The 27,157-nt window shown below is 38.7% G+C and overlaps 1 protein-coding gene across 2 annotated transcripts in view; it reads left to right on the top strand.

Annotated features, from left to right (window-relative positions):
- dnmt3aa (DNA (cytosine-5-)-methyltransferase 3 alpha a) overlaps window positions 1-26,888 on the top strand; it is a 55,871-nt gene extending 28,983 nt beyond the window's left edge. For both annotated transcript variants that reach the window (XM_052095731.1, XM_052095732.1), the window contains 17 exons: window positions 3,956-4,189; window positions 5,749-5,907; window positions 5,996-6,103; window positions 8,445-8,601; window positions 9,074-9,223; window positions 9,352-9,396; window positions 11,767-11,846; window positions 11,928-12,040; window positions 14,717-14,900; window positions 16,408-16,492; window positions 16,591-16,736; window positions 16,831-16,921; window positions 17,051-17,199; window positions 18,111-18,196; window positions 18,282-18,351; window positions 21,499-21,617; window positions 24,524-26,888. In XM_052095731.1, coding sequence (XP_051951691.1) covers window positions 3,956-4,189; window positions 5,749-5,907; window positions 5,996-6,103; window positions 8,445-8,601; window positions 9,074-9,223; window positions 9,352-9,396; window positions 11,767-11,846; window positions 11,928-12,040; window positions 14,717-14,900; window positions 16,408-16,492; window positions 16,591-16,736; window positions 16,831-16,921; window positions 17,051-17,199; window positions 18,111-18,196; window positions 18,282-18,351; window positions 21,499-21,617; window positions 24,524-24,659 — 2,112 coding nt within the window. In that variant the 3' untranslated portion in view covers window positions 24,660-26,888. The remainder of the gene's footprint in view (window positions 1-3,955; window positions 4,190-5,748; window positions 5,908-5,995; window positions 6,104-8,444; window positions 8,602-9,073; window positions 9,224-9,351; window positions 9,397-11,766; window positions 11,847-11,927; window positions 12,041-14,716; window positions 14,901-16,407; window positions 16,493-16,590; window positions 16,737-16,830; window positions 16,922-17,050; window positions 17,200-18,110; window positions 18,197-18,281; window positions 18,352-21,498; window positions 21,618-24,523) is intronic.
- The last annotated feature ends 269 nt before the right edge of the window (window positions 26,889-27,157 follow it).

A 27,157-nucleotide genomic window follows, 5' to 3' on the forward strand; every position in this document is an offset into this window, starting at 1 on the left:
TCTCTTAATATCTCAAATATTTCTCACAGACTGCAATGTGATTAAATTGAGAGCAAATATAAACTTTTGCTGAAGTCTCATGGGGCCAGATTCACGAAACATTCGTAATTACTATTTTCTTCTTATTTACAAACCTAGTTATGTAAAAAAACAAAATATTCCCAAAAATACTTCTTTAACGTGTTATTGCACTTACAAACGTGAGCTTAAATTCCTAAAAACAAAAAAAAATTATTAAGAAGATTTAAAAATGAACTCTTGCATTTCTCATCAAATTCTCCAAAGACCAAATGATCAGAGATATGTAATCCACATTCATTTAATTGCTCTATATTCTTACCGTTTGTCAACAATTGACTAATTTTAGGAAAAATATCTGATTCAAAGTTGACACTTAAATATGAACGAGAACTCCATTATGTCTCGTGAGCTATAAAAGAGCAGTAACATTTTCTTCTAGGCTGTTTTCGTGTTTGTGAAAGTGTCTAAACGGAGTGACCCTGAGTCACTCTCGGTCACAGTAGTTTGAGGAAAAGAGACTTTAGGGTCACTGTGAGGTTGGGCTCAGAGGTCATTCACTCCTGGGTCACGATCATAAAGCTTGTGAAACTAGTCATAACTGTGGTCAAAAGCCAAAGGTCATCAGGAAAGGCAAGGGGTCAGAGAGTAACTTGTTCATGGTAGGATAAGCTAAGACACTCATAAGCCAAATTTGCCAAACGTTTCTATTTGTTTTTATGTAGTTAAATTAAATAAAAGAAGTTGTTTGTGGAGCGTTGAGCTGTAATGGAGTGAGGGCTGTGGTTTGAAACAGGAAATGAGGCACTCTGTAAAAGACCGCATTTCCCAGGGTGCATTGGGCTGTGTGCCAGAGGTTGCTGGGTAACCACCAACACAACTACTACTGTATATCGTCATGGAGATTTGACTGGAAAAAGACAATCATTCCCTCATAGTTGCTCAGTTCCAAAACCTAGTGAGCCACCTACCTAGGCAGCACTTTAAGGCTTCATATGTGTGTTTCTGAAAATTTTGCTGCCTTTTAAGGTACCTTATGTTGGCTAAATTCTAAGGCAGTCTCATATGTATCTTTCACCAATAAAGCAATCCCAAATTGTGTTACTTAAATTTAATTAAAAACAGATTAATCTAAATGCAAATGGACTATTTTACCCCATATCTGTATTTATTGTGTGTTATTATAGTTTTGGATTTGTAATATAGTTTTATGTCTATTTAAAATTAAATTTATAATTTAGTTTAGTTTTCGTTCGTTTTATAACTTTGGACTCCGCACTAGGCGACCGTGCATCTTCTCCAGCTTTCTTGAGGGCACTAATTCTAAGCACAATTTCTTTGCCAGCAAAACGCTCAAGTGTGGGTGCATGGGAGTGCTTGTGTTACCTGTGGGTATATTGTATTTTAATATACCCACAGGTAGTAAAAGTGCCACAAATTACAATTTGCTATTTTCCTGAGAAATAGATCTATTCTCGGCGCAAAGTCTAAATTCAGTTCCTGCATTTGCATTTTGGGGATTTCACTAGCAGATGATATCAAAGAGATTTCAATACGTTTTAATATCAAACTCTTCCTTTATAACGCAGCCTGCAAGTGCAAAAAAATGTAAGACACAAATGGAAACGAATGCATAAACAACCCATTTACAATTTCTTATGAATTGTCTTCATTTATATCGACATTGCTTGACAGGGAATGGAATATATCGTCGCTGTCTGATGAAAAACACGTCTCTCCAAAAAATTATTTCAAGAGCATTGAAAAAATATTTTTCTCATAAACAATCTTACATGATACATGTTAAACATATAGCCTGATTAAACAACTTTTCATTGGTCATTTTGATACACAATTCAAACAGAAGGAAGATATCATCCTGCACATTCCATCTATGGTGAAATGTCAAAATGATGCGCTTAAGATGTAGCGCCATTAGTTTTAGTTTAGTTTTTGTTTTCTCTTAATTTTTTGGTTTCAGTTCAGTTAGTTTTAATTTTAGATTTAGCATTTAAAGGCCAAAGATAAATCATTTACTGGTATTATTTAAATATATCTAACGTTATTCAATTTATCTTGATACGGTGTTAAAAAAAGTTGATTTACATTTTATATTAGTTCGTTTTGGAGTTTCCTTTTAGTTTCAGTTTTGTCAGATTTTTGTCATCGTGTCTATTTTTATTATTTCAGTTAATGAAAATGTTTTCATTTATTTTTCATTTAAGTTTTCGTTAACTACAATTTGTATTCTTATCAGACTGTAACATTAGCTTAGCGACTTGCTAACATAAAACTCTATTGAGCACAACAGTCTGCTTCTGAATGTAGATATTAAGGGACTTTAAGTTGGGGCGTTGGTAAACTTTATCTTTAACACATTTAATGGGATCTACCTTTTAAAACATTTCAGAAGTGACCATAGAATCAAATGCAATAACATAAAGTAACAACATAAAATATCAGATTTTTGTTTTTACATTATTACACATTATTCTTCACATTCCTCCTGCTTAGGTCAACTTACCTGAAGTTCACTGGCCATTGAGCCAACCGAGCGGGCCTGTGGGTCGGCCGCGAAACATGCCGAATGGGCAGCAATAAGCTAAAATGAGCCGCCGCGTTATGCAGACTTTTGGGCCAGTTGCTATGTAAAATCCCGGGCCGATTTCTCTTCCCAGTCCAGCCCTGCTTAAGATCACATATTTCTGACAAAATCTCTCTTGGCTGATGTTTTGTGCTTGTGACATAATATTTAACATGAATAGTATATAAATAGAGACGTGGCTTGTTTCTCCCCTCACATGGCCTGACGTGTGTTCTTGTTCATTGTATTTTCTGACTTTTTCAGATTTACAGGGGTTGCGCTACAAATATATAATGGACTGAATTGTAAAATTTCCATCATGGTCTATTTCTATCCATCATTTAATTAGTTTGAATTGATATTGTCTTGATATAGTTAACATTTTAATTTATTATAAAAATGATGTCTGTATGGCTGGTCATACAGGTGATCTATTTAATAATTTGCAAAGTTGGGGAACGCACTGTAGTTAGCACTTCAATTAGAAAGACAAAGCTAAAACTTTCAGACATTTTAGGCCAATTTAGTGCAAAAGAGCTCTGCGGCGATTGTCAAATTCCTTGACGCGCTGTGAATGACGCAGTCGTATCAGTCTCTCTACACTCTCAATTTATTTATATATTTGTATATATTTGAATATTATGCTAGTTACTGTAAATATATTGTTTCTAAACTTATAATCAACAACTTTAAATCAATAGTTTTATGTTTATTGATTACGTAATTTGCAATGCTTAATGGGATTGTAGTTCAATCCCTCATTAAAGACATCAAGTACATGTGCAGTGTTGTGATTCACCTCAGAGCTGGTTGGTTTAGTTCATGGCTTTTATGAATGATTTTATGAAATCCCTATGGAAAACTTGATTGGGAAAAACACTTTGGGATTAATTGTCTAGTCTAGTCTCCTGTGCATTTCTTGGGAGGTTTGCCATTTGTGACTTCAGTGAGTCTCCATTGACCCATCAAACAGTCCAGTCTCTCTGTATTTCAGTTTCTTTGTGTTTGCGTGAGATTAGCTGCTCTGTGGTTGGTCGTTTAGTAGGGTTAAAGGTCATTTGAGGAGCTTATGACCTTCTTGCTGAAGGCCACTAAAGAGGAACCAACAGCTGCTCAAAGCGATGAAAGTTTCAATGTCTCAAAGTCCTGAGACACTCCCGAGTTCTTCACGCTAGTTATACACAAAGACAGAGCTCTTCTTCCAATCAATGCAAAATGATGCAAAATTATTTAGACCACAGAATCAGGCTTTTGTAGGATTTTTTACTATATTTAACATATTTATATCAAAATATTTAACAACGCTCGACTGACTAATCAGCATTCCTGTTTGTTTGTGTTTGTGTCTTTTAGCAGGACAAAACCCACCTGGGGACTGTCATGAATGACACAATGGACGACCAGTCAGCAGTGGGCTCTCAGAAAGAGGAGGAGGAGTCCGTGATCAATCTTTCATCCATGGCCACACCCCAACAGCAGCACACTGACCCCGCCTCCCCAACGGTTGCCACAACGCCTGAGCCGCCTCCTGTCGCCTGCGTTAACAAAGTGATTGAGCGAGCTTCAGGGATGGACATGAATTATGAGGTGAAAATCTACTGTTCACTTTGAAAAATAAAGGTGCTTAGATGGTTCTTTTAAACACTGGGAATCAATGAATCAATGAAGTTATGTCCAATAGTGGGGTTACATTACAGGGTTACAGTGTTTCATTGTCATGATAAAAAAGTTGTAATATTGGATAAAACTTGTCAACATGTATAATGTTTTCTTTTTATGTCCTTTTGAAACTATGTGTATTTATGTAATAGCTTTTTTCTTTATTTTTTTCTTCTTTTTTAATAAACAAGGACCGAAAACTGTTAGTTGAGCTAAACCTGTATTGAACACAGAATTCCTTTAAGCCCTTTGGTACACTTGCCCCACAGACTTTCAGTAAATGCGTTCCTGTCATCGTGTTTTTATAAACTTACAGACAAGTCAAGACTGTGTTCAAATGGCACTTTTCCACTGCACAGTACAACTCAACTCGACTCTGCTTGCTTTTTGGGGGTTTTCCACTGTGGATAGTAACTGGTACCTGATACTTTTTTTAGTACTATCTCGGTTGAGGTTTCAAGTGAGCCGAGCCGATACAAAATGTGACGTCAAAATCCTGCAGATCACTGATTGGTCAGGGAGAATCGTCACTACCAGCGTCACTGGATTTCCGAACGCGACATCAACCCGCTAGTTTTAAAGTTAGTAACAGCGATAGCAGTATCATTTGTTCACACAACTTTCGAATTGTGAAAAAAGAAATGTCTGTGCGCAAAACCACGCCGCGGTCAATAAACAAGGTGCAGACAGTCCACTCGTTAGCGATGAGTGAAACCAAAATGTCTCTCAGGAAGTGTCTCAGCTGTTGGCCGCAAACGGCTAACACCGGACCTACCAACAGTGTAGGGAAAAGTAAAAGTGACTACAGAACCATCAAGGAAAAGTGGATGGGGTTCGAACCAAATGGACGTTATCTAAACCATCGAGCAATGGGGGAGAGTGCCCTGGACTCAGCCACGATGGAGGATGGTGCGTTTTGTTATGTTAACTCTATACTCTGCTTGAAAGCTTCACTTTATTTAGTTGACCAGCTACTGGAAGCTTGCTTCTAAAACAACCAGGCCAATTTAACTGTTACACTTGTGTAAAATCACCATGCAACAACTGCTTTATGCAGCACAATGAGCTAGTAGCTAACAGCTAGCGGTTGTGTTATTGTTTTGGTCAGTTTGTGTCGTGTTTAAGATGTTGTCACGGCCGTAGAGGCGGCACAACTATGACGATCATCCTATAATCCCATCCGTGTTGAGGTGGCACTGGCAATCTGGCATACCTTGCATTTTCCCGGTGGGCCGATGCACTTTGGGGCCTATCATGGGCGGACTGGCCAGCGGAAGAACCGAGCGAGCCAGTGATGCGTCCGTGAAAAATGCCGAATGGGCAAAAATGAGCCACCGTGTTATGCAGAACGGACCACAAAACGGTGCCAGTCCAGCCCTGGTGCTGTGGAAAAGTGCCATAAAGACAGTTGACCATACATGTCTTACATTATATTTAACCCGTAATATTCTCTAGTGTTATGTTCATGATTTGTGTGTGTGTGTCAGGATGGCCATGGGTTCGGCATCGGAGAGCTCGTCTGGGGTAAGTTACGGGGGTTCTCCTGGTGGCCTGGGCGGATCGTGTCGTGGTGGATGACGGGTCGCAGTAGAGCGGCTGAAGGGACGCGCTGGGTCATGTGGTTTGGAGATGGCAAATTCTCAGTGGTGAGTCAGTCAACCAATCAGAAGCCAGAATAATTCATGAGCGCTTTTAACAAACATTCCATATAAACATTCTCCCATTTTCTCACAGGTGTGTGTGGAGAAGCTGTTACCCTTGAGTTCATTTTGCACTTCTTTCCATCAGCCCACTTACAACAAACAGCCCATGTACAGAAAAGCTATCTACGAAGTTTTACAGGCAAGTCACACACAAGCAAAAAATCGGCACTTTCGGGCACTTTCATGTCCCTGAGGTTGGTTTTTAATAAAACTTTTGACCAGACCTACATATATTTTTTATACTTTTCAAATGCCTTTATATATATATATATATATATATATATATATATATATATATATATATATATATATACAGGTTTGACTGTTTTAGCCTTGTCCCAGAACCAGACTTTCAATATTAAACTATGAAAATCCATTATAAAAATACAAATTAGTATTATATTTTAAACTATGACAACTTAAAGAGTAAAATAAACATAAACCATTTTAATATTTATAGTCTGTTCAGCCAATGTTGATCAAACTAAAGACAACTCAATATTATTTTATTTAAGCTACAAAGTGTGAGATTAAATCTACATTTGTAGGCCAGCATGTGTTGTAACGGTGGCGGCCTCCAGAATAAATTTAAATAATGAATTACATTTATATAATAATAAAACAAATAAATCGGGCGCCAGACAGGATTTGGCCTGTCAACATATATATATTGCCAAGGATAGCTCTAAACAAGCCATCAGTCACAGCAATGAAAGAGACATTGGTTGAATTCTGGGGAATTGTCACTTTAAAGAAATCTCTTGAAAACAAAGGAGGATAATGACCATTAAGGGACACCAATGTCTGTAACAACTCATTAACACATTATTCTAAACAATGGCCAACAAAACCAAACAATTAAACTACCCAATAAATCAAACAAACTCAATTTCCACAGCAAACAGTTACACAATGAGTGTAGGTGTGTGTGCGGTTAATGTGTGAGTTGGTGCATGGGAGAGAGTTCAGTTGCTCTGAAATGAATGAACTGGAGTGCGCTGGGTCAGGGGTGATTACGTGTACCTGTGAGTGAGGTTGTGGCTTGCAGAAGTGCAGAAAAGTCACAAGACGGGAACTGGGCAGGTCAGATGACCAAAGCGATCACATCCAATACAACTTGACCGCAGAGCATTTCGGCAGGTCAGCAGGCTGCTTGCAGTTTCCCATAACTCATGCCACCCCACATTTAAGTGAAGTAGCCCAGTCATTAATTAATTTATGGCCAACACTTTATTTGTGCTGAGCACTTTTAATTAGTCCTTTTGTCATCTTGGTCTAAATCCTCAAATCACTTTCCTTATGCACAACACTCGTACGCAAAGGCAAACTTTCTCCTTATCCCGACTCCTTAATGATCGGCCATTTTATACACACTCCTCACGCTCATTTGGGGGGGGGGGGGGGTTGGGGGTCCTTAGTGGCAGGACACCTTTTCACTCCGACCCCCACCCCAAAAGATGACAACACATGGTTGGCAAATACTGAAGATGTCTCACCTGTGGTATTTGGGAGTCTTCCCAGGAGTCGTTCCTTTTCATAATGTTTTATTTTTGAAGTGTGTTTTCAGTCTGAACGAGTTATGCTGATTGAGATGTGGGACAGTGCTGGTTTTCCTGTCAATCCCTTCACATACCTTCTCACATCAGTCCACATTGTTGGCCAAAATGCAATCTCTGCAAGTCTTTTGAAGGTCTAGTAGACTCCTAAGTGGCCACCCGTGGCCACCGTGGTTTTATTATGATAGCGCTGGAGGACCCGTGGAATGAGGGTGCCTGGGATGAGAACCCGATGTTTGTGAACATCCATTTGCCATATCCGGCGATTACTCCCCTGAGAGTTGATCTCCTGGGTATGGCATGCTGGATTATTTTCAGGTTGTGGGGGCATGCAAGATAAAAGGGAGATGCCGATGCTTGAGCTTTCCATGCTGGTTGCTTATTGGGCTGATGGCTGGGTAGATGAAAGTTATGTAGGTATTTTTTAGGTGGGTGCTGATGAAGGTACTGTAGAGAGTTTGGTGTGGTTGTGATGTCCCCTTTAAATTCCAACTGTAGCTGCATGACTCTGGATTGGAACTCTGACACCAAAGTAGCAGTCGCTTTCTTAAGCTCCTTTGTAATCAAATGTGTCATCTTCAACACAAGTTGATCCATCTCTAATTTCAAAGTTGAACTGTTTCCAGTCCATTCTTCATGTGGGATTGGATAGGAAGAAACCTTGGCTGCAGACTGGGTAGTAGATAAATGCGAAGTCCTGGAGGAAACTGTTGGTAGACTAATGGCTAGACTGAAGCCTCATAGTCTGGAACTTCTGTTCCCAAAAAAGTGGATTGGAGTGGTAGGCCATCTGCCATTGTGTTTCTGAATGTGATGTGTATAATTGTATAAATTGTCTTTAAATTCAGTCCAACATCTCACAGGTTCACACAATATACACGTTGTGTGTTTGCATCTTTTCTCATGTTGTGGATATCTTTGCAGACGGCGAGCACCCGTGCTGGTAAACCATTCCCTGGGTGTGTGTCCACGGATGACTCTGAATCTGGGAAGAGTGTGGAACAGCAGACAAGACAGATGATTGAATGGGCTAGTGCTGGATTTCTCCCCTCTGGAGCCAAAGGCCTGGAGCCGCCACCAGGTAACAAAAACTACACAACATATTTTATTTATTCATAAACAAACCAGGATTTATTGCTCACAGCTTGCTCTTGCTCAGTAGATTTAATGAAAATCTCAGTTGTGATTAATCTCAGTCAGTTTCGTCTTGTATTCCATAAAAAAATATTGTATTTATTCTTAAAACATCCTTAAAATAAGACAAATCTAACATAAAACATGAATTACTAAATGTATGCTTTAAACTAGAAAAAACAAGTAAACTTAACACCTTCTAAAAATGAGTCTTATTATTTTACACAATTTTGCTTCTTGAGAAATGTATCTTATTTGAAGAATAGTTACATAGACAAGAAAATTTGAAAAATAAGAAAAGTTGTCAATTGAAAAAAGAAAGTCTTCATTTGTTCTCTTTTTAATCTCATTGCTGCCTAGGAGAAACCAATGAGGTATTAAACAGATCTAATTTGTGATTTTGTCTGCATGTTTCCTAGCTGAGCGGAACCCGTATACTGAGGTGTATCCAGAGATGTGGGTGGAGCCTGAGGCTGCTGCCTACACAGCTCCACCCGCTGCAAAGAAACCCAGGAAGAACAGCGTGGAGAAACCCAAAATCAAAGAGATTATAGATGAAGGAACCAGAGGTATGTCACACATACGCAAGCAAATGTAAACTGATATAAACACACACGTACACAAATAAACTCTCCGCATGAGTCATTTCCCAAAATAGCAATGATTGTTGACATTGTGGTTTGTGTTTTTTTCTCAGAGAGACTTGTGTATGAGATCAGGCAGAAATGTCGTAATATTGAAGGTGAGTTTGCTTTTGGGCATAACCTTTGACCCCTGGAATTTGATGTTTATAGAAACTCACCTAAACTTTTAAAGAAAGCATTAACTACTTAACTGTAGGGCTGCAACTAACGATTATTTTGATAATCGATTAATCTAACAAATACTCGACTATTAGGCGATTATTTCAAGGATTAATCATTCACTCTAACCGATTATTCAGCTTGTGCCCTGACTTAAAAGGTTTTATTAAATGGGCTTACTAAGTAATAAAGAAGACAAAATCTTTTTAAAATATCTCTAAATGACATTCGCTGAATTAAAGGGGACAAATACTTTTTATTAAGTTTAACTCAGTAAAGAAATTCACTGCAAATACGCTATTGTTATCAAGTGTTTTTTGTGTTGTTTTCCATTTAAAATCTTCTAAAAATCCTTAAAACAAGATATATTTACTTGAGAAGCAACATATAAGAGGGGTCTGGGTAGCTCAGTGAGTATTGACGCTGACTACCACCCCTGGAGTCGCGAGATAGAATCCAGGGCGTGCTGAGTGACTCCAGCCAGGTCTCCTAAGCAACCACATTGGCCCGGTTGCTAGGGAGGGTAGAGTCACATGGGGTAACCTCATTGTGGTTGCAATTAGTGGTTCTCGCTCTCAATAGGACACGTGGTAAGTTGTGCGTGGATCGCGGAGAGTAGCATGAGCCTCCACATGCATCTACCGGGTGCAGTTTCAGTCTCTCCCCCTTAGATCGGAACATTCATGCAACTCGTATAAGAGGCACTGACCGCACAGAGAAATGCCGGTTTCAAAGTTTGTAGTTATTTGCATGATCTTCTGTATTATTTGAACTTTAATAATGTTATAAAGCATTAAATATAACTGCATTAATGATGTAACACTGGGGTGATTTCTTTAATGATGCTCAACACGCAAGTTTTGCTTCAGCAGAGCAGCAGCTCCAGCTCCACTTATTCCACAACGAGAGTGCTTCTGTATTTACTTATTTGGTATTTTTGTACATTTCCCTCATACTTTGTGATCTACATCACCTGAAGCTATTTGGAATGTTTAGAGTGCATCTCACGCGTCATCATTAGAGTTTAATGTGATCTAATTTTCCGTTAAATGAGATCAAACGACTATTCGACAACGAAAAATGTTGACGACAATTTTTTATTGTCAACGTTGTCGATAACGTTGACTAAATGTTTCAGCCCTACTTATCTGTTAGGTTCCTAAATGTGCCCTTTTTGTGCAAATGTAAATATCTGTAGCGAAAGGGGTTGTGGCCACAAAAATCATGCACAGATGCATGCTTCAAAACTCACCTAAAAATAGGAAGCCGTCTGTGCACCTTTACAACCCCTTAAACATTATTGGACCTGCCGGCGGGTCCAAAGGGGGCGCTATATTGCTAAAAAGTTTACACTTAAAACCTTTAAGTCTCTGTATACATACGTTAGGGTTAGGGTGAGGTATCATTTGAAAGCTGAACTTTTCAGCGATAATCATCACTAGTGCATTTATGTTACTTAAAATAACAAAATAAGGCCTCGAAATATTCACGTTGAAAATGAGCTAGAGGTAATGGGGTAGAAATATTTATATGAAAATAAAATTCATATAAAATAAAAGTCCTTCACATAGCATCTAAATGGACGTCATATCAAATGAAAGCCGTACAGTTTATTTTGCTGCCCTAATACCACAGTACAAAAGATTTTCAAAAGAGTCACAAAGTGAAATAGGATTTCTGGTTAACCTTTTCTAAAGGTTATGACAGTTTTCTAAAATTATAATAATAATTACCATTATTTACTGTGAGCTTGCTTGGCTGAATAATCTAATGTTATATCTTAGAATAGATGTACAGAACAAAATATACCATCCAGCAGGAAAAGCATGCTAAACAAATCATCAGAAAAATATGTTTTTGATGTTTTATTGATGATAAAATTATTTCTTATATTATATTTTAAGATCTCAGCTTTCTAATGACACTTAGATTGAGCTTCTAGTCCACTCAGAGGCCGAGATATTCGATGAAATAACAAGCGTGGTGCATGAACTGAAAATTAGACTGAATGTCTATGGACGAGCACATCTGTAGGGGCAAAAATGCGTTAGAGCGCCACCTACATTTCAGATCTGTATATTGTTATAGAAGGTGATTGGGGGGTTCTAGTGCTTGCTGCCATGTTGTGGAATGAAAAAATACGTTTCAACGTGAGTTAGAATGAACAGAACCAGAATTACATGTTTACAAATAAAAAAAAAAAATAAAAAAAACTTTATCATAAGATTATAAACACAATATTATTTATGTCCAAACATAGCCTGATTCATGAAGCTGTGGCTCTATGTGATGATGTCATTTGTATACAGATGTCTGTATTTCCTGTGGAAGTCTGAATGTATCATTAGAGCACCCTCTTTTTATCGGAGCCATGTGCCAGAGTTGCAAGGTACACACACAAACACAAAGGTTTCTGACTGTCAATCAATGTTATCAATGCTGATTACTGAAGTGTTTTGTACCTCTGCAGAACTGTTTCCTGGAGTGTGCGTATCAGTATGATGATGATGGTTATCAGTCGTACTGCACCATCTGCTGTGGAGGAAGAGAAGTGCTCATGTGTGGAAACAACAACTGCTGCAGGTATGTATGTGATGAGGCCACTTTCAAACTGTTGCTTATTAAGCTGTGATATTTATGATGTAATTTCTTCTTCCTCCTCAAAAGTGTTTTTAGAGGGTTCGCACAAGGTTTTCAAAGTGCTTGAATTTAATACGTTAAAGCAACTGTTTGGCGACTCTATTGTTAATGTGCACTAAACTGAAACACTTCTGTGTGACGCTCGCTGAACAGCCGCTATTCTCTCTATACATACGTTAGGGTTAGGGTGAGGTATCATTTGAAAGCTGAACTTTTCAGCGATAATCATCACTTCTGCATTTATGTTACTTAAAATAACAAAATAAGGTAGTGTATCCTACTACTTGAATATTGACGCTGACTACAACCCCTGGAGTTGTGAGTTTGAATCCAGGGTGTGCTGAGTGACTCCAGCCAGGTCTCCTAAGCAACCAAATTGGCCCAGTTGTTAGGGAGGGTAGAGTCACATGGGGTAACCTCCTCATGGTCACGATTAAGGATTCTCGCTCTCAATGGGTCGCGGAGAGTAGCATGAGCCTCCACATGCTTTGAGTCTCCACTGTGTCATGCACATCGAGTCATGTGATAAGATAAGCAGATTGACGGTCTCAGAAGTGGAAGCAATTTAGACTTGTCCTCCGCCACCCGGATTGAGGTGAGTAACCGTGCTACCACAAAGACATACTAAATAGTAGGAATTGGGCATTCCAAATTGGGGAGAAAAGGGGATAAAATAAATAAAATAAAAAAGTTTGATTATAATAATGATGACAAAAGAATTACAGTATATATATAATTCCACCGTCCCCTACTAAGAACTAATTATTCAGATAAAATATTTTAATTCTCTACATTTGATAAATGGAGATATTTGAGGATGCCAGATTTCCCTCAATCAGATCTTTACACTTGCTCAGTGGGTAACGTGCATAGTATTGCTATGTATAAGCATTACGCTGATTTTCCACTGGCACGATATAAATCCGCTCATTGCCACTCACAACGCTAGGTTGTGGGCTAAAAGCAGTGACGTCTGTCATAAGTGCTTCAACATATGGAGAAAATGCAGCAGTTTCTGCTGAATTTAGTGCTTTAATCAAAAACGGACTTCAAATGATAATTGCACGCATTCACTTTGACAGTACTGCTGCTGGGTAAGCAAAATTGTGACTTCAAACAGACATGACAAATGTAGACTGCTTTCATTCATTGTTACAATACTGTGGCTGGATGAAAAAGCACAGTAAGTCTACACAGTTTCTATACGTTAGGCATTTGGAAATAAAGTTTGCATCTTTCTGACTGTAATCATGCATTCCTTGTCAAATTGTAATGAATCTTAATTTAACCGGTATGAGGTCTCATCTGTGATCAAATTTTCTAAAGCTATGGCCAGACAGGAGGCAGTTATTAGAGGCAGTCCTCCAATAACGTTAGCACGACAAACAGTAGATTGGCCACTAGTGACACAGATCACAGGGTCTAGTGACACTAAGCCACAAAGTCGCTGGTGGTGTGAATATGGCTTTAGTGCCATGAATCTTGCCATAAATGCAGAAATTACAAAGGACACATAATCTACTGCATACAGTATATAAACTTTCAATCAACAGTTACGTTTACTGTTCTCATAGAACGAGACATAAAGCATGTTCTTTATATGCAGCGTTGACCAAATGACATCTGGAAGTCACTGTCATGTGGCCTGTGAGGTATGCATGATGTAATAACATCTAATGTCCATATTTGGCGTTTGGATGTTGTTTACTGAAGCCTGCTAAAGACAAATCAGTGGGAGTTTAATTTATTATGTTTAATTTTCATAACTTTCATGTTGATGTTTTGATATGTTGACACAAATAGAAAAATTACTCTCACTGTAACATAAACATAGTAAAACTGTGGCAAAATATCAAAGTTGGAGTGCATCTTTCTAATGATGTATAGTTTGTCACAATTAAATAAGAACTTTGGCAATAACATGCATTAATTGAAAATATCGATCGCAAGGCAGTCGGCGAACCTTTATCAGTTCGAACCAGTCTGGCCATTCTCTGTTGACCTCTCTCATCAACAAGGTGTTTCCGTCCACAGAACTGCTGATCACTGGTTTTTGGCACCATTCGGAGTAAACTCTAGTGACTGTTGTGTGTGAAAATCCCAGAAAATCAGCAGTTACAGAAATACTCAAACCAGCCCATCTGGCACCATGGCCCAAATCACTGAGATCACATTTTTCCCCCATTCTGATGGTTGATGTGAACATTAACTGAAGCTCCTGACCTGTATCTGCATGATTTTATGCACTGCACTGCTGCCACACTATTGGCTGATTAGATCATCGCACGGATGATTGTTGGTGTCAGATAGGCTGGTTTGAGTATTCGCCACTGACAGTTAAGCTACCCTTTTATAAATCTTTTGTTATCTGCAGCTAGAACCTATATTGAAGCTTTTTTGGGAAGTAGTGGTTTCTTTTTATTTTTCAGTCAGTAGTAATAATATGTATACTGTATATACTGCAGTAGCAGCATTTTAACACAAATAATGTACATTCACACCAATGAATACCACCAATACAGCTAGATTTAAATAGCATGGAAACATAGTGATATTAAGCAGTATTCAACTAAGTATTGTATCATTTTGTAAATTTATTGTAAAAAATATTGTGTGTAGGTGTTTCTGTGTGGAGTGTGTGGATCTGCTCGTGGGCTCTGGTTCGGCACAGTTAGCGATAAGTGAAGACCCCTGGAACTGTTACATGTGCTGCAGCAAAAATGTGTTAGGACTCCTGAAACGCAGAGACGACTGGCCCTCACGCCTGCAGCTGTTCTTCGCCAACAACCATGACCAGGACTTTGTAAGTTCATCTAGAGTGTGTCTAAATGATGCCATTTACATCTGGTATTAAGATCTGTCGCGAAGTGCTTGAAGCGAGCCATTATTGGCTACGGGGAAAGAAGTGAAAAGCAGCTATTCCGTGTTCGTCACTTCTCACCGGAGCTTACGCTACGACCACGTCATACACCGGAACCCGACTCTCTTGTGAACGTGTGGACGGCTGTTACTGGAAGCCAGTGATTATAATTTATAAAGTTATAAATATGGATATTTTTCTTACAATAACGCATCGCTTCACTTCAGAAGGCCTTTATTAACACCTGGAGCCGTATGGATGCCTTTTTTGATGAATGGATGCACTTTTTTTGGCCTTCAAAATCTAAGGTACCATTCACTCCCATTATAAAGCTTGGAAGAGGATATTTTTTAATATAACTCTGATTGTGATTGGCTGAAAGAAGAAAGTCATATACACCTAGGATGCCTTGAGGTTGAGTAAATTATGGGACAATTTTCATTTTTGGGTGAACTAACCCTTTAATGTATCTTTTATGTTACAATGTTTTTTTCTACTTTGGCAACACAATTTCAGTGTTCTCTCTTTGCACTGTCAAACCAACAAGTTGATAGTCAGTGCTGAAGCATTTTACCAATCAGAAATTAGCATAATTAATTCTGATACCAGCATCTGAATGGCTAGCATCATCCAATCACTGCCAACTCATCCAATCACTGCTCCCTTGCTCCCTATTTAGTGCATGACTTAACCTCCAGTGTACTACCTGTCTGCACTGGTCTCAGAACAGTTCGAAATGCACAGTATTTTCATCTTAACTCTATTTAAAGCCTTTGAAAGCAAAACAAATTTCTCAAATGGAAAATGCACAGTACATATAGGAATTCTAATGAAAACCTTGTTCTGTTGTTCACTATAGTGTTCATTGTGTTTAGATGCATAGTGATTTGTGACAAATCAATCAAGCATATTGGACGAAACTAGAGACTCTTTAGACTCAAAACAGGTTTCAATGTAAAAAAAAAACAGATTATTCATTGTGCTTAACAGATGTAGTTTTGTTGGCGTTTCTCCCAAAGATAAACTCTGCTGTGATCAGCGCCATGTTGTTTTGTCACATGATTCAGTACATCAAATGACATCCCAAAATCTCCTGAACTGAGATCAGTCGGTTTAAATGAAATTAATTATGCGTTGCATATAGTGAAGCCAAAATACAACATCCATGCATGTGTGCGCGGGGTCGCACGAGTTTAAACATGCTGGACAAAGTCAAGCTACAAATTAGATTGCATTATCTAGGTTGGATATTGGACCAGTGCGATTTCAGTTTAACATTTTGAAAAGACACATTATTGCTTTAGTGCGACTGAAATCAAACTTTTAAAGTGCATATAGGTTAAATGCACTTTAAAAGTGACCAAGGGTAAATGCTGATATTGTTCAGTTCTTTGAAAGCATTTGAGCAGTATCTGTCCTAATCTGTTTTCTTTCTTAATCTCCCTCTCAGGAGCCTCCAAAGTTGTATGCACCAGTAGCAGCAGAGAAGAGACAGCCAATCAGAGTGCTCTCTTTATTTGATGGCATCGCTACAGGTGAGATCACGTCTGTCGACCTGTTACTGCACATATGTATGTGAAAGCAGAGGTGTTGCTAGTGTTTGAGCACTGATAATAATCCATGTGTGTCTCAGGGCTTCTGGTGTTGAAGGATCTGGGTATACAGGTGAAGCGCTATGTTGCGTCAGAGGTGTGTGAAGACTCCATCACTGTCGGGATGGTGCGACACCAGGGACGAATCACGTATGTGGGGGACGTCAGGAATGTCACACGCAAACATGTGAGTGTGTGTCTCTCTATCTCTCTCACTCTGTTTTCTTGAGCACACTTTTAATGTCCCTTTCTCTTGTTTGTTTTGTGTGATGTCTCTGTAGATTCAGGAGTGGGGGCCGTTTGATCTTGTGATTGGTGGAAGCCCCTGTAACGATCTGTCGATCGTGAACCCGGCCAGGAAAGGCCTTTATGGTACGACCTGCTTTAGTGCTTTTATTTGTAAATTAAATCATTTTATCTCATACAGATGGGGAAATAAAGTGGTTGGGTTATCTGCCAACAGCTCTGTTCTCACATGTTTTGTCTTTGTGTGTTATACAGAGGGCACAGGTCGTCTGTTTTTTGAGTTTTACCGGCTGCTTCATGAAGCTCGGCCCAAAGACGGAGACGACAGACCGTTCTTCTGGCTGTTTGAAAATGTTGTTGCTATGGGAGTCAGTGACAAAAGAGACATTTCACGCTTTCTGGAGGTGTGGGCACAATTAATCATACAAAGTCACACTTAAATATCCAACAATAAACACAGAAACCCATTTGTATATTTTTCTTTACACCTATTTATTTAAATACATAATGTTCAAAGTGAATCATATGTGTAGTCATCAGTGACGCCCTCTTGTGGTTGTATATATATAAACACAGTCTGTATTCCGGGTTCTGTATACTGTAAGTTGAGCTCACTCGACAGCATTTGTGGCCTAATGTTGATTACCACAAAACATAATTTCAAATCGTCCCTCTTTTTCTTTAAAAAAAAAAAAAAAAAGGCAAAAATTGAGGTTACGGTGAGGCACTTACAATGGAATTGAATGGGGACAATTTTTGGAGGGTTTAAAGGTAGAAATGTGAAGCTTATAATTTTATTAAAGCGCTTTTATTTTTTCATTAATGCTCCTGTTATACTTTGTGTGTTATTTAAGCTGTAAATTTGTTTAAATTTAGGGTTTGTTGACATTACATCATCATGACAACTAAGTTGTAAAATTGCAATAACTTTACACAGAAAAGGTTAGTGAGCGATTTTATCACACTACAATCATGTTAACATGTATATTATTTATGTCTTGTGGTTATACTTTTGAAACAATTAGTATTATTAAATCGTTTATTGATTGACCCCATTCACTTCCATTGTAAGTGCCTCACTGTAACCCAGATTTGTGAAATCCAAATATTTGTGAAATTTGTGAGTCCAAATATTTTTGGTTGTAATCAGTAGGTATTATATCAGTATATGTCAGAAATATGCTTGGTTTGATATTTTATTATCTAATGCAATGACATTCAGACAGTTTTAAGTGTGAATTAAGTGTCCCAGTACTTCTGGAGCAACTGTATTTATTTATAAATTGACATTCACCGTTTCTATGTGTGCGTTCAGTGTAATCCAGTTATGATTGATGCTAAGGAAGTGTCTGCTGCACACAGAGCTCGATACTTCTGGGGCAACTTACCTGGAATGAACAGGTACAACTGCAGATGAAATCCACAATATTGCACCAATTGACCTTAATTTACAAATAAAGACACAAACTATCTTTCTCTCTCTCAGGCCGCTGACTGCCATGGCAAATGATAAGCTTGACTTACAAGACTGTCTGGAACATGGACGCACAGCCAAGGTGTGTTCATGTGGATTTACTCAACATAGCTAAATATTATGTCCTCAACGTATAGCGATGTCCATGAAAAAATCTGTACTCATTACTATGCAGATGGACAGAAATTCTGGTCATAAAGTCTGTAAAAACAATTTGCCAATTCCGCCGTTCACGTACATTGCTGAGCGATTATTTGAAGTGTTTTTTTTCCGCATTATGTTCTACAGGTGAAACTCGAAAAATTAGAATATCGTGCAAAAGTTCATTAATTTCAGTAATTCAACTTAAAAGGTGAAACTAATATATTATATAGACTCATTACAAGCAAAGTAAGATATTTCAAGCCTTTATTTGATATAATTTTGATGATTATGGCTTACAGCTTATGAAAACCCCAAATTCAGAATCTCAGAAAATTAGAATATTACATGAAATCAAGAAAAAAAAAAGATTTTAAATACAGAAATGTCGGCCCTCTGAAAAGTATAATCATGCATATGTACTCAGTACTTGGTTTGGGCCCCTTTTGCATTAATTACTGCCTCAATGCGGCGTGGCATGGATGCTATCAGCCTGTGGCACTGCTGAGGTGTTATGGAAGACCAAGATGCTTCAATAGCGGCCTTCAGCTCTTCTGCATTGTTTGGTCTCATGTCTCTCATCTTACTCTTGGCAGTGCCCCATAGATTCTCTATGGGGTTCAGGTCAGGCGAGTTTGCTGGCCAATCAAGCACAGTAATACCATGGTCACTGAACCAGGTTTTGGTACTTTTGACAGTGTGGGCAGGTGCCAAGTCCTGCTGGAAAATGAAGTCAGCATCTCCATAAAGCTTGTCTGCTGAAGGAAGCATGAAGTGCTCTCAAATGTCCCGGTAGACGGCTGCGTTGACTCTGGACTTAATAAAGCACAGTGGACCAACACCAGCCGATGCCATGGCTCCCCAAACCAACACAGACTGTGGAAACTTCACACTGGACTTCAAGCATCTTGGATTGTGTGCCTCTCCATTCTTCCTCCAGACTCTGGGACCTTGGTTTCCAAATGAGATGCAAAATTTGCTCTCATCAGAAAAGAGGACTTTGGACCACTGAGCAACAGACCAGTTCTTTTTTTCTTTAGCCCAGGTAAGACGTTTGACATTTGAAGCCCATGTCCAGGACCCGTCTGTGTGTGGTGGCTCTTGATGCAGTAACTCCAGCCTCAGTCCACTCCTTGTGAAGCTTCCCCACACATTTGAATGGCCTTTTCCTGACAATCCTCTCCAGGCTACGGTCATCCCTGCTGCTTGTGCACCTTTTTCTTCCACACTTTTCCCTTCCACTTAACTTTCTATTAATGTGCTTTGATACAGCACTTTGAGAACATCCAACTTCTTTTGCAATTACCTTTTGAGGCTTTCCCTCCTTGTGGAGGGTGTCAATGATGGTTTTCTGCACAACTGTCAGGTCAGCAGTCTTCCCCATGATTGTGAATTCAACTGAACCAGACTGAGAGACCATTTAAAGGCTCAGGAACCCTTTGCAGGTGTTTTGGATTAATTAGCTGATTAGAGTGTGACACTTTGAGCCTATAATACTGAACCTTTTCACAATATTCTAATTTTCTGAGATTCTGAATTTGGGGTTTTCATAAGCTGTAAGCCATAATCATCAAAATTATATCAAATAAAGGCTTGAAATATCTTACTTTGCTTGTAATGAGTCTATATAATATATTAGTTTCACCTTTTAAGTTGAATTACTGAAATTAATGAACTTTTGCACGATATTCTAATTTTTCGAGTTTCACCTGTAATATTGAGGTATCATGAATTTCAGATATACCCACATGCAAACAGAGCTTTAGAGCTTTACATGTCACTCAGATGATCTCATTCTTGGTCCGAATAATCTGCAGTGTGGACTTGGGATGCACAGGTATGAATATTTTTGGCCGATAACAATTTCAACCACAAACCTATAGGCCGATGCCGATATTTTTCCAATTTCCTTATTTTGTCATCAGATCTCTGTTTTGCTTAGGAATTATGCTTTAAAAAACAGGAAATTTCCAGATGAAATCCTGAAAAGAGGGAGCTTGCTGCTAAATCAGTCATGATGTTTATTGAAAATCGTAATAATATGTATAAAAAAGATAGATAATAAGATGATATTTTAAAAATAATGCATGTATATTATGTAAGTTGTTAAATAGGTCTAGATATTATTCAGATTGTTGCTATTTCTGCCTTTGTTTTCAAAGCAGTTGTAATATGAGCGAGCACAATGATGTGACGAGGGAAAAAGTTCACTCCGATGTCACACTTACATTGTACACAGCTCCGTTTATTACAAACAGGAGCAATTGTTTATCGCATCAATTGTCCAATGAGCCCAATGAGTTGCGGTGTGCTGCGCATATGAGTGAGACGCAGTGGCAGTAATATTATTATTATTACTTTTTACTATTGAGAAATGGATGATATTCTGGTTTATATGATGTTTTATATGCATTTTTGGATTTTTAAATGTTTGAAGGATTTTTCACATGGCATCCCTGATCTCACCAGATGGCACGCTGGTTGGGAAACGCTGGTATAATGAGCAATGAATAATTCCATCCAGACCGCTAGAGAGTGCCACCTGCTCACACAGTGCTAACTCAAGCGCTGAATGCAGACTATGTTTTAAAACATAACCTTTTAAGGTTTAGTGATCACGCAAGGCCATATCGTGATTTCAATCTTAATTCAATCAATCATACAGCATTGATGGTATCATACAGATGTCTCACAAGTCAAAATCTTTCGGTTTCAACAGGTTTTGAATGGCTTCCTTCATCATGTAGCCTATAGGGAAGTGCTATTTCCCTACTGTCTCATCTGCAATGCTGGTTTTTCCACAATAATATGAGAGAGAGAAAGAATTTAAATAAAATTTGACATGTTCTTTGGAGTGCCAACCTTTCTACATATTGTGACTATTATTATTTCTGGATTGTGCATTTGAAGTATTTACAAATTGTTTGCAAATTGACTTTTTAATTTGGTCAATAGTTGGCAGATATATATCGGCAGCCTATTCATCGGTGCATCCCTAATGTGGACCAGACTTTATGCTGATAGTCAAATGTCAAGGTTTTTGGTGGCCAACAAGGGAGTGATTCACTTGTTTGACATTTTTTTTCAGTTTGGCAAAGTGCGAACCATCACGACTCGCTCAAACTCCATAAAACAGGGCAAAGACCAGCATTACCCCGTTTACATGAACAACAAAGAGGATATCTTGTGGTGCACAGAGATGGAGAGGTGAGCAATGTAATATCGAGACCTGTTCTTCTAATGTTTTTTTATATGTATTTTCTATTGAAACAGTAGGTTGGGCCGGAACATACTGAAGGGCTTGTCTCTTTTCTTAAATAGCCATTTGGCTTTAGTTTACACTACAGCTGTAAACAATGATTTGTTACTTGCTATTACTAGACAAAGGCAGGGGATATTTGCTAGAGGTGACAAAGCGCAGCAGTCGAGTTATCCCATTCATTTTCTCCATAGGCAACATTTTTTTTAATGATAACTTATAAACACTTAATAACAGACCCACTGTGAGCTCTAAGGATGTTAATCAAGCATTTATGCTTCTGTTGAAGCCATCAGTCCCTGTTATTTCATCCTAATTGTATTTTTTATCTGTGGAATTTCTGGTGAAGAACTGCACTACCCATGATCCTGAAGAGAAAGATCCACCAATCAGAGAATCGCGGCAAATAAAGTGCGCCAAAAGAGCTCGACAGCGACCGCCCACTTCCAAGACGTACTGTGAGAGACGCAACCGGGTCACACTCCTAACCCCTAACTACTTACATATTTGAATATTTTGTAATAAAATATAAAATATAAACAACTTTAAATCAATAGTTTTATATTTTTCCATAATTTTTCATTCGATTACTTCATTCGCAATGCTTCGTGGAATTGTAGTTAATTCCCTCAAGAAAACATTAAGAGTTTTGTACCTTTGCCTTTTTGTTAGATTTTCCAATACTTTTTTGCTTCAAATCAACGTTTGTAATGTTGTGATTCACCTTGTCTATCCGGTCCTGCTCGACCCGCTCCGTGCAGGATTCAAATCGGCGTCAGCCAGCAAGGAAGGTGGGCGAGCTAACGAGGAAGCTGAAGGCTACAGCCTCTAGCGTCCGTCGCTAGTGCAGCTACCTACCAGATAGCTGCCGTTACACTCACTCCCCTAAATCTCATTCCCATCTGGGTCATGGCACCAGTGTAAGCAGTTCTGCTTGACCCCTTCCGAGTGGGATTCAAATTGCCATCTGTCGGCATGGGAGGCTGACGCGCTTATGAGGAAGCTAAAGGCTAGAGCCTCTAACGTCAGTCGCTAGTGCACCTATTGAGGCCAGGGGAGTGAGGTTTACATACTGCACAGTTACCTACCAACTGGCTCCCGTTACACTCGCACCTCATGGTTGGTTTGGTTCAGGGCTTAAAACAGTTTTATGAAATCCCAAAGGAAAAAATTAATGGGAAAAACACTTCTAAAAAAACACGGCTGGAAAGTGGGTGGACACTGTTGCGCTCTATTGGCATTTTATTATACCAAAATTTGTATATGCCCCTTGAGTGTAAGATTAGCATTACAATTTTTGGTCTGTTTTCCCAGACAACTGTAAACTTTAAATTTATTTAACTGCTAAAAGATTAATTTGTCAACTTTTAGGAGTAATCAAACATATAAGGTTTAAGTCAGAAGTTTACATGCACTTAGGTTGAAGTCGTTAGCAAATTTTTTAACCACTCCACAGATTTCATATAAGCAAACTATAGTTTTGGAAATTAATAATTGACTATATCACAATTCCAGTGGGTCAGAAGTTTATATACACTAAGTTATCTGTGCCTTTAAGCAGCTTAGAAAATTCCAGAAAATGATGTCAAGCTTTTAGGCAATTAGCCAATTTGCTTCTGATAGGCTAATTGGTGTCAATTGGAGGTGTACCTGTGAATGTATTTTGAAGGCCTACCTTCAAACTCAGTGCCTCTTTGCTTGACATCATGGAAAAATCAAAAGAAATCAGCCAAGACCTCAGAAAAAATTTGTGGACCTCCACAAGTTTGGTTCATCCTTGAGAGCAATTTCCAAATGCCTGAAAGTACCACGTTCATCTGTACAAAGAATAGAACGCAAGTATAAACACCATGGGACCACGCAGCCATCATACCGCTCAGGAACGAGACGCATTTTGTCTCCTAGAGATGAATGTAGTTTGGTGCGAAAAGTGCAAATCAATCCCAGAACAACAGCAAAGGACCTTGTGAAGATGCTCGAGGAAACTGACAGACAAGTATCTATATCCACAGTAAAACAAGTCCTATATTGACATTACCTGAAAGGCTGCTCAGCCAGGAAGAAACCACTGCTCCAAAACGGCCATTCAAAGGGGTGAGGCTTGCATGCCGAAGATCACCGTCCCAACGTGAAGCATGGGGTTGGCAGCATCATGTTGTGGGGGTGCTTTGCTGCAGGAGGGACTGGTGCACTTGGAAGTTAAAGCTTGGTCGCAAATGGGTCTTCCAAATGGACAATGACCCCCAAGCATACCTCCAAAGTTGTGGCAAAGTGGCAACAAAGTCAAAGTATTGGAGTGGCCATCACAAAGCCCTGACCTCAATCCGATAGAAAATTTGTGTGCAGAACTGAAAAAGCGTGTGTGAGCAAGAGGCATACAAACCTGACTCAGTTGCACCAGTTCTGTCTGGAGGAATGGGCCAAAATTCCAGTAACTTAATGTGAGAAGCTTGTGGAAGGATACCCAAAATGTTTCACTGAAGTTAAACAGTTGAAAGGCAATGCTATCAAATACTAACAAAGTGTATGAAAACTTCTGACCCACTGGGAATGTGATGAAAGAAATAAAAGCTGAAATAAATCATTACCTCTACTATTATTCTGTCATTTCACATTCTTAAAATAAAGCACTGATCCTAACTGACCTAAGACAGGGAATGTTTTCTACGATTAAATGTCAGGAATTGTGAAAAACTGAGTTTAAATGTATTTGGCAAAGTGTATGTAAACTTCTGACTTCAACTCTAGATATTCTCAAAGCTAACAGACGTGGACTAATTTTGATTTAATGCGGTCTGTGAAGAGGACTCCTTAAATCTCCTTAAATCCTCTGCTGTGTATTTGTGTGTTCTAGAGTTTTCGGCTTTCCCGTCCATTACACTGACGTGTCTAACATGAGTCGTCTCGCCAGGCAAAGGCTTCTGGGAAGGTCGTGGAGCGTGCCTGTCATTCGCCACCTCTTTGCTCCGCTGAAAGACTACTTTGCCTGAGTCTGAAACTCCAAATGCCATGATGTCCCTCCCCTTCCTTATTTGCATATCCAATAAGCTCCACCTTCTTGTGTTCATGTTGCTGGTGGCCTGTAAATGGCTGGTGCTATTCTGATATTTACCCACTAGACAGCCATACTTCAGCTATTTATTTACAAACATAACTGAGTCCACAATTGTATTTCTTATTTTATCTTTTTTTGTACTTTATTGTCCGTTGTTTTAGTTTGTTGTCATGTTCCAGCTGTGACGACTCTTTCTCTCTCACAAAACTAACCGAGACAAATTTATGTGTGTTTGCAAGTGTACGTTTGTCCATGCGCTGATATATATAGAGCACAAATCACTAGTTAGGCTTATTCTCCAACCCTTAATCTAATAATACCCTGTGCCCTAAGCAGGTATGATCCGACAGTTGTCGAACGTCAAGTCATTTTTCTGTCCTTATTGAAATCGAAATGCTGCCATGAATGCATTAAAATCACTACCAATCAGAATATATTCGATGTTTAACCCTCAGAGACCCAAGCACTGAAATTGGTGCTGTTTTTATCAATTATGTGACTAGCAAGCTGTGCCAAAACTGTTATATGTTGTTATACAGTTCAGAGTGTCAGCTGTTGTGATGTGTAGTTTTTACTCATATGCAATGACAAATAGATACTATTTAATTCTACTACGCTGGGTCTCTGAAGGATTATCATAAATACGAGTTTCCTACTCGGAACAACCCCTCAAATCGTAATTACGACTTCGAAACTCAGAGATCATTTTGATACCCTAGTTTCCAAGTTAGGAGGAGACGTAAACTTTCAACCTGGCAGAGGAGAGTACGGTTTCTGTAGTGAATAATATGTTTTATTCATTTTTCCAAATACAGCTAATTGCTAGCGCTTAATGTTTCGGCAATATACATTAATGTACATTATTATCCATTAGATGCATGTACATTTTAAACAGAGAAAATCGCATGTATTTGACCAAAATTCCATTATCGTCAGCAAGCTGACTGAGTAACATGTATCACGGTGTCAAAATAAGAGTTCCCCAAAAAATATACAAGAATGAAGCTGGAGTCCTCCATGTTTTGTGTTCTTTCCAACAACAAAGCACTTAAACTCGACATACTCGTAATTACGACTGTAGAAGTGGGACGTAGGATAATTCCGACACATAAAGGCAGTACTAATTTCTGGGTCATGTTTCCTCCCAAAATCAAAAGGACATTTTTATATCTTTTATTTTTCATAAAGATAATGAAGCATATTTAAGGACTATTAATACTATTAATTTTCATGACAATTAGGCACAATACCCCTAAATTCTCATTAATGCTCTCCAAAACATTTGAATTCTCATTGCTGAATGAAACAAAAACAAAACATTTATTTATTATATAAATTGTGTCATACAATGTGATTTTTAAACCCCAAAAAAAAACGTATACAGTAATTTATTGCCATAGAATTAATGGTCCTAAAAAATTTCTTGGTGCAAAACATAAAACATTTTTTTTTTATGTATTTATTTTTTTGGGGTGAAATATGATCTCAGTGTATTTTTTGCCAGATTCACCCATACAGCTATGTGAAACGGGATTTTGACTAGTGAGAGTTCACTGTGGGTGGAGCTACGAACAGCTAAACATCATGAGGAGGTCACGACTGGTTAGGACAAAAATAGGATGCGATTTGTCGTTTGATGCCTTAACGTGTCATTCCTGGTTAGGACATGGTATAAGTGTCTGGCACATGTACACAAACATACATTTTCACACATAAACACACATATACACACACACACACTTCCTGTGAGAGAGAAGCTGTGCTTGAAGAATCAACATTACACTGTTTACAGATGATTTTACGGTACTACTAAACTAGATACACTTCACAACTCGACTAACTTGACTATGGTGCTCTCTCTATAGATATATAGATATATTTCTCTCTCACTCTTAGCAATACCAACGCAATGCACAGCCACAGATGAGGCCTTTCTGCTGGGAGCCTATAGGGTACATACATTGAGAGAGCTGCATTACACACTCATATACATCTTCTCACGCTGGAAACTTAAAGGGGTAGTTAACACAAATGTACTCTCATGTTCCATTCACGACACTCCTCTTCCTGTAATTTGTTTGCTGTCGTCTTGATGCAATATTGATGCATCAAACAGAAGCCAAAATCAAACCTTCCACATACAGCAATCAGCCACAACATTAAAACCACCTGCCTAATATTGTGTAGGCCCCCCTCGTGCCGCCAAAACAGCGCCAACCCGCATCTCAGGATAGCATTCTGAGCTGGCGGCACGAGGGGGGCCTACACAATATTAGGCAGGTGGTTTTAATGTTGTGGCTGATCGGTGTATAGATACGGATAGATTTATTTACATAGGATTCTACAAGATCTTGTTTTTATGGAATACTTATCCAGATACCACCACTTTTACTGTACTTCAGCATGTGTGTGTGTGTGTGTGTTCAGTAAGGT

The sequence above is a fragment of the Xyrauchen texanus genome, chromosome 28 (genome assembly GCF_025860055.1).
Source record: "Xyrauchen texanus isolate HMW12.3.18 chromosome 28, RBS_HiC_50CHRs, whole genome shotgun sequence".
NCBI classification, from domain to species: domain Eukaryota; kingdom Metazoa; phylum Chordata; class Actinopteri; order Cypriniformes; family Catostomidae; genus Xyrauchen; species Xyrauchen texanus.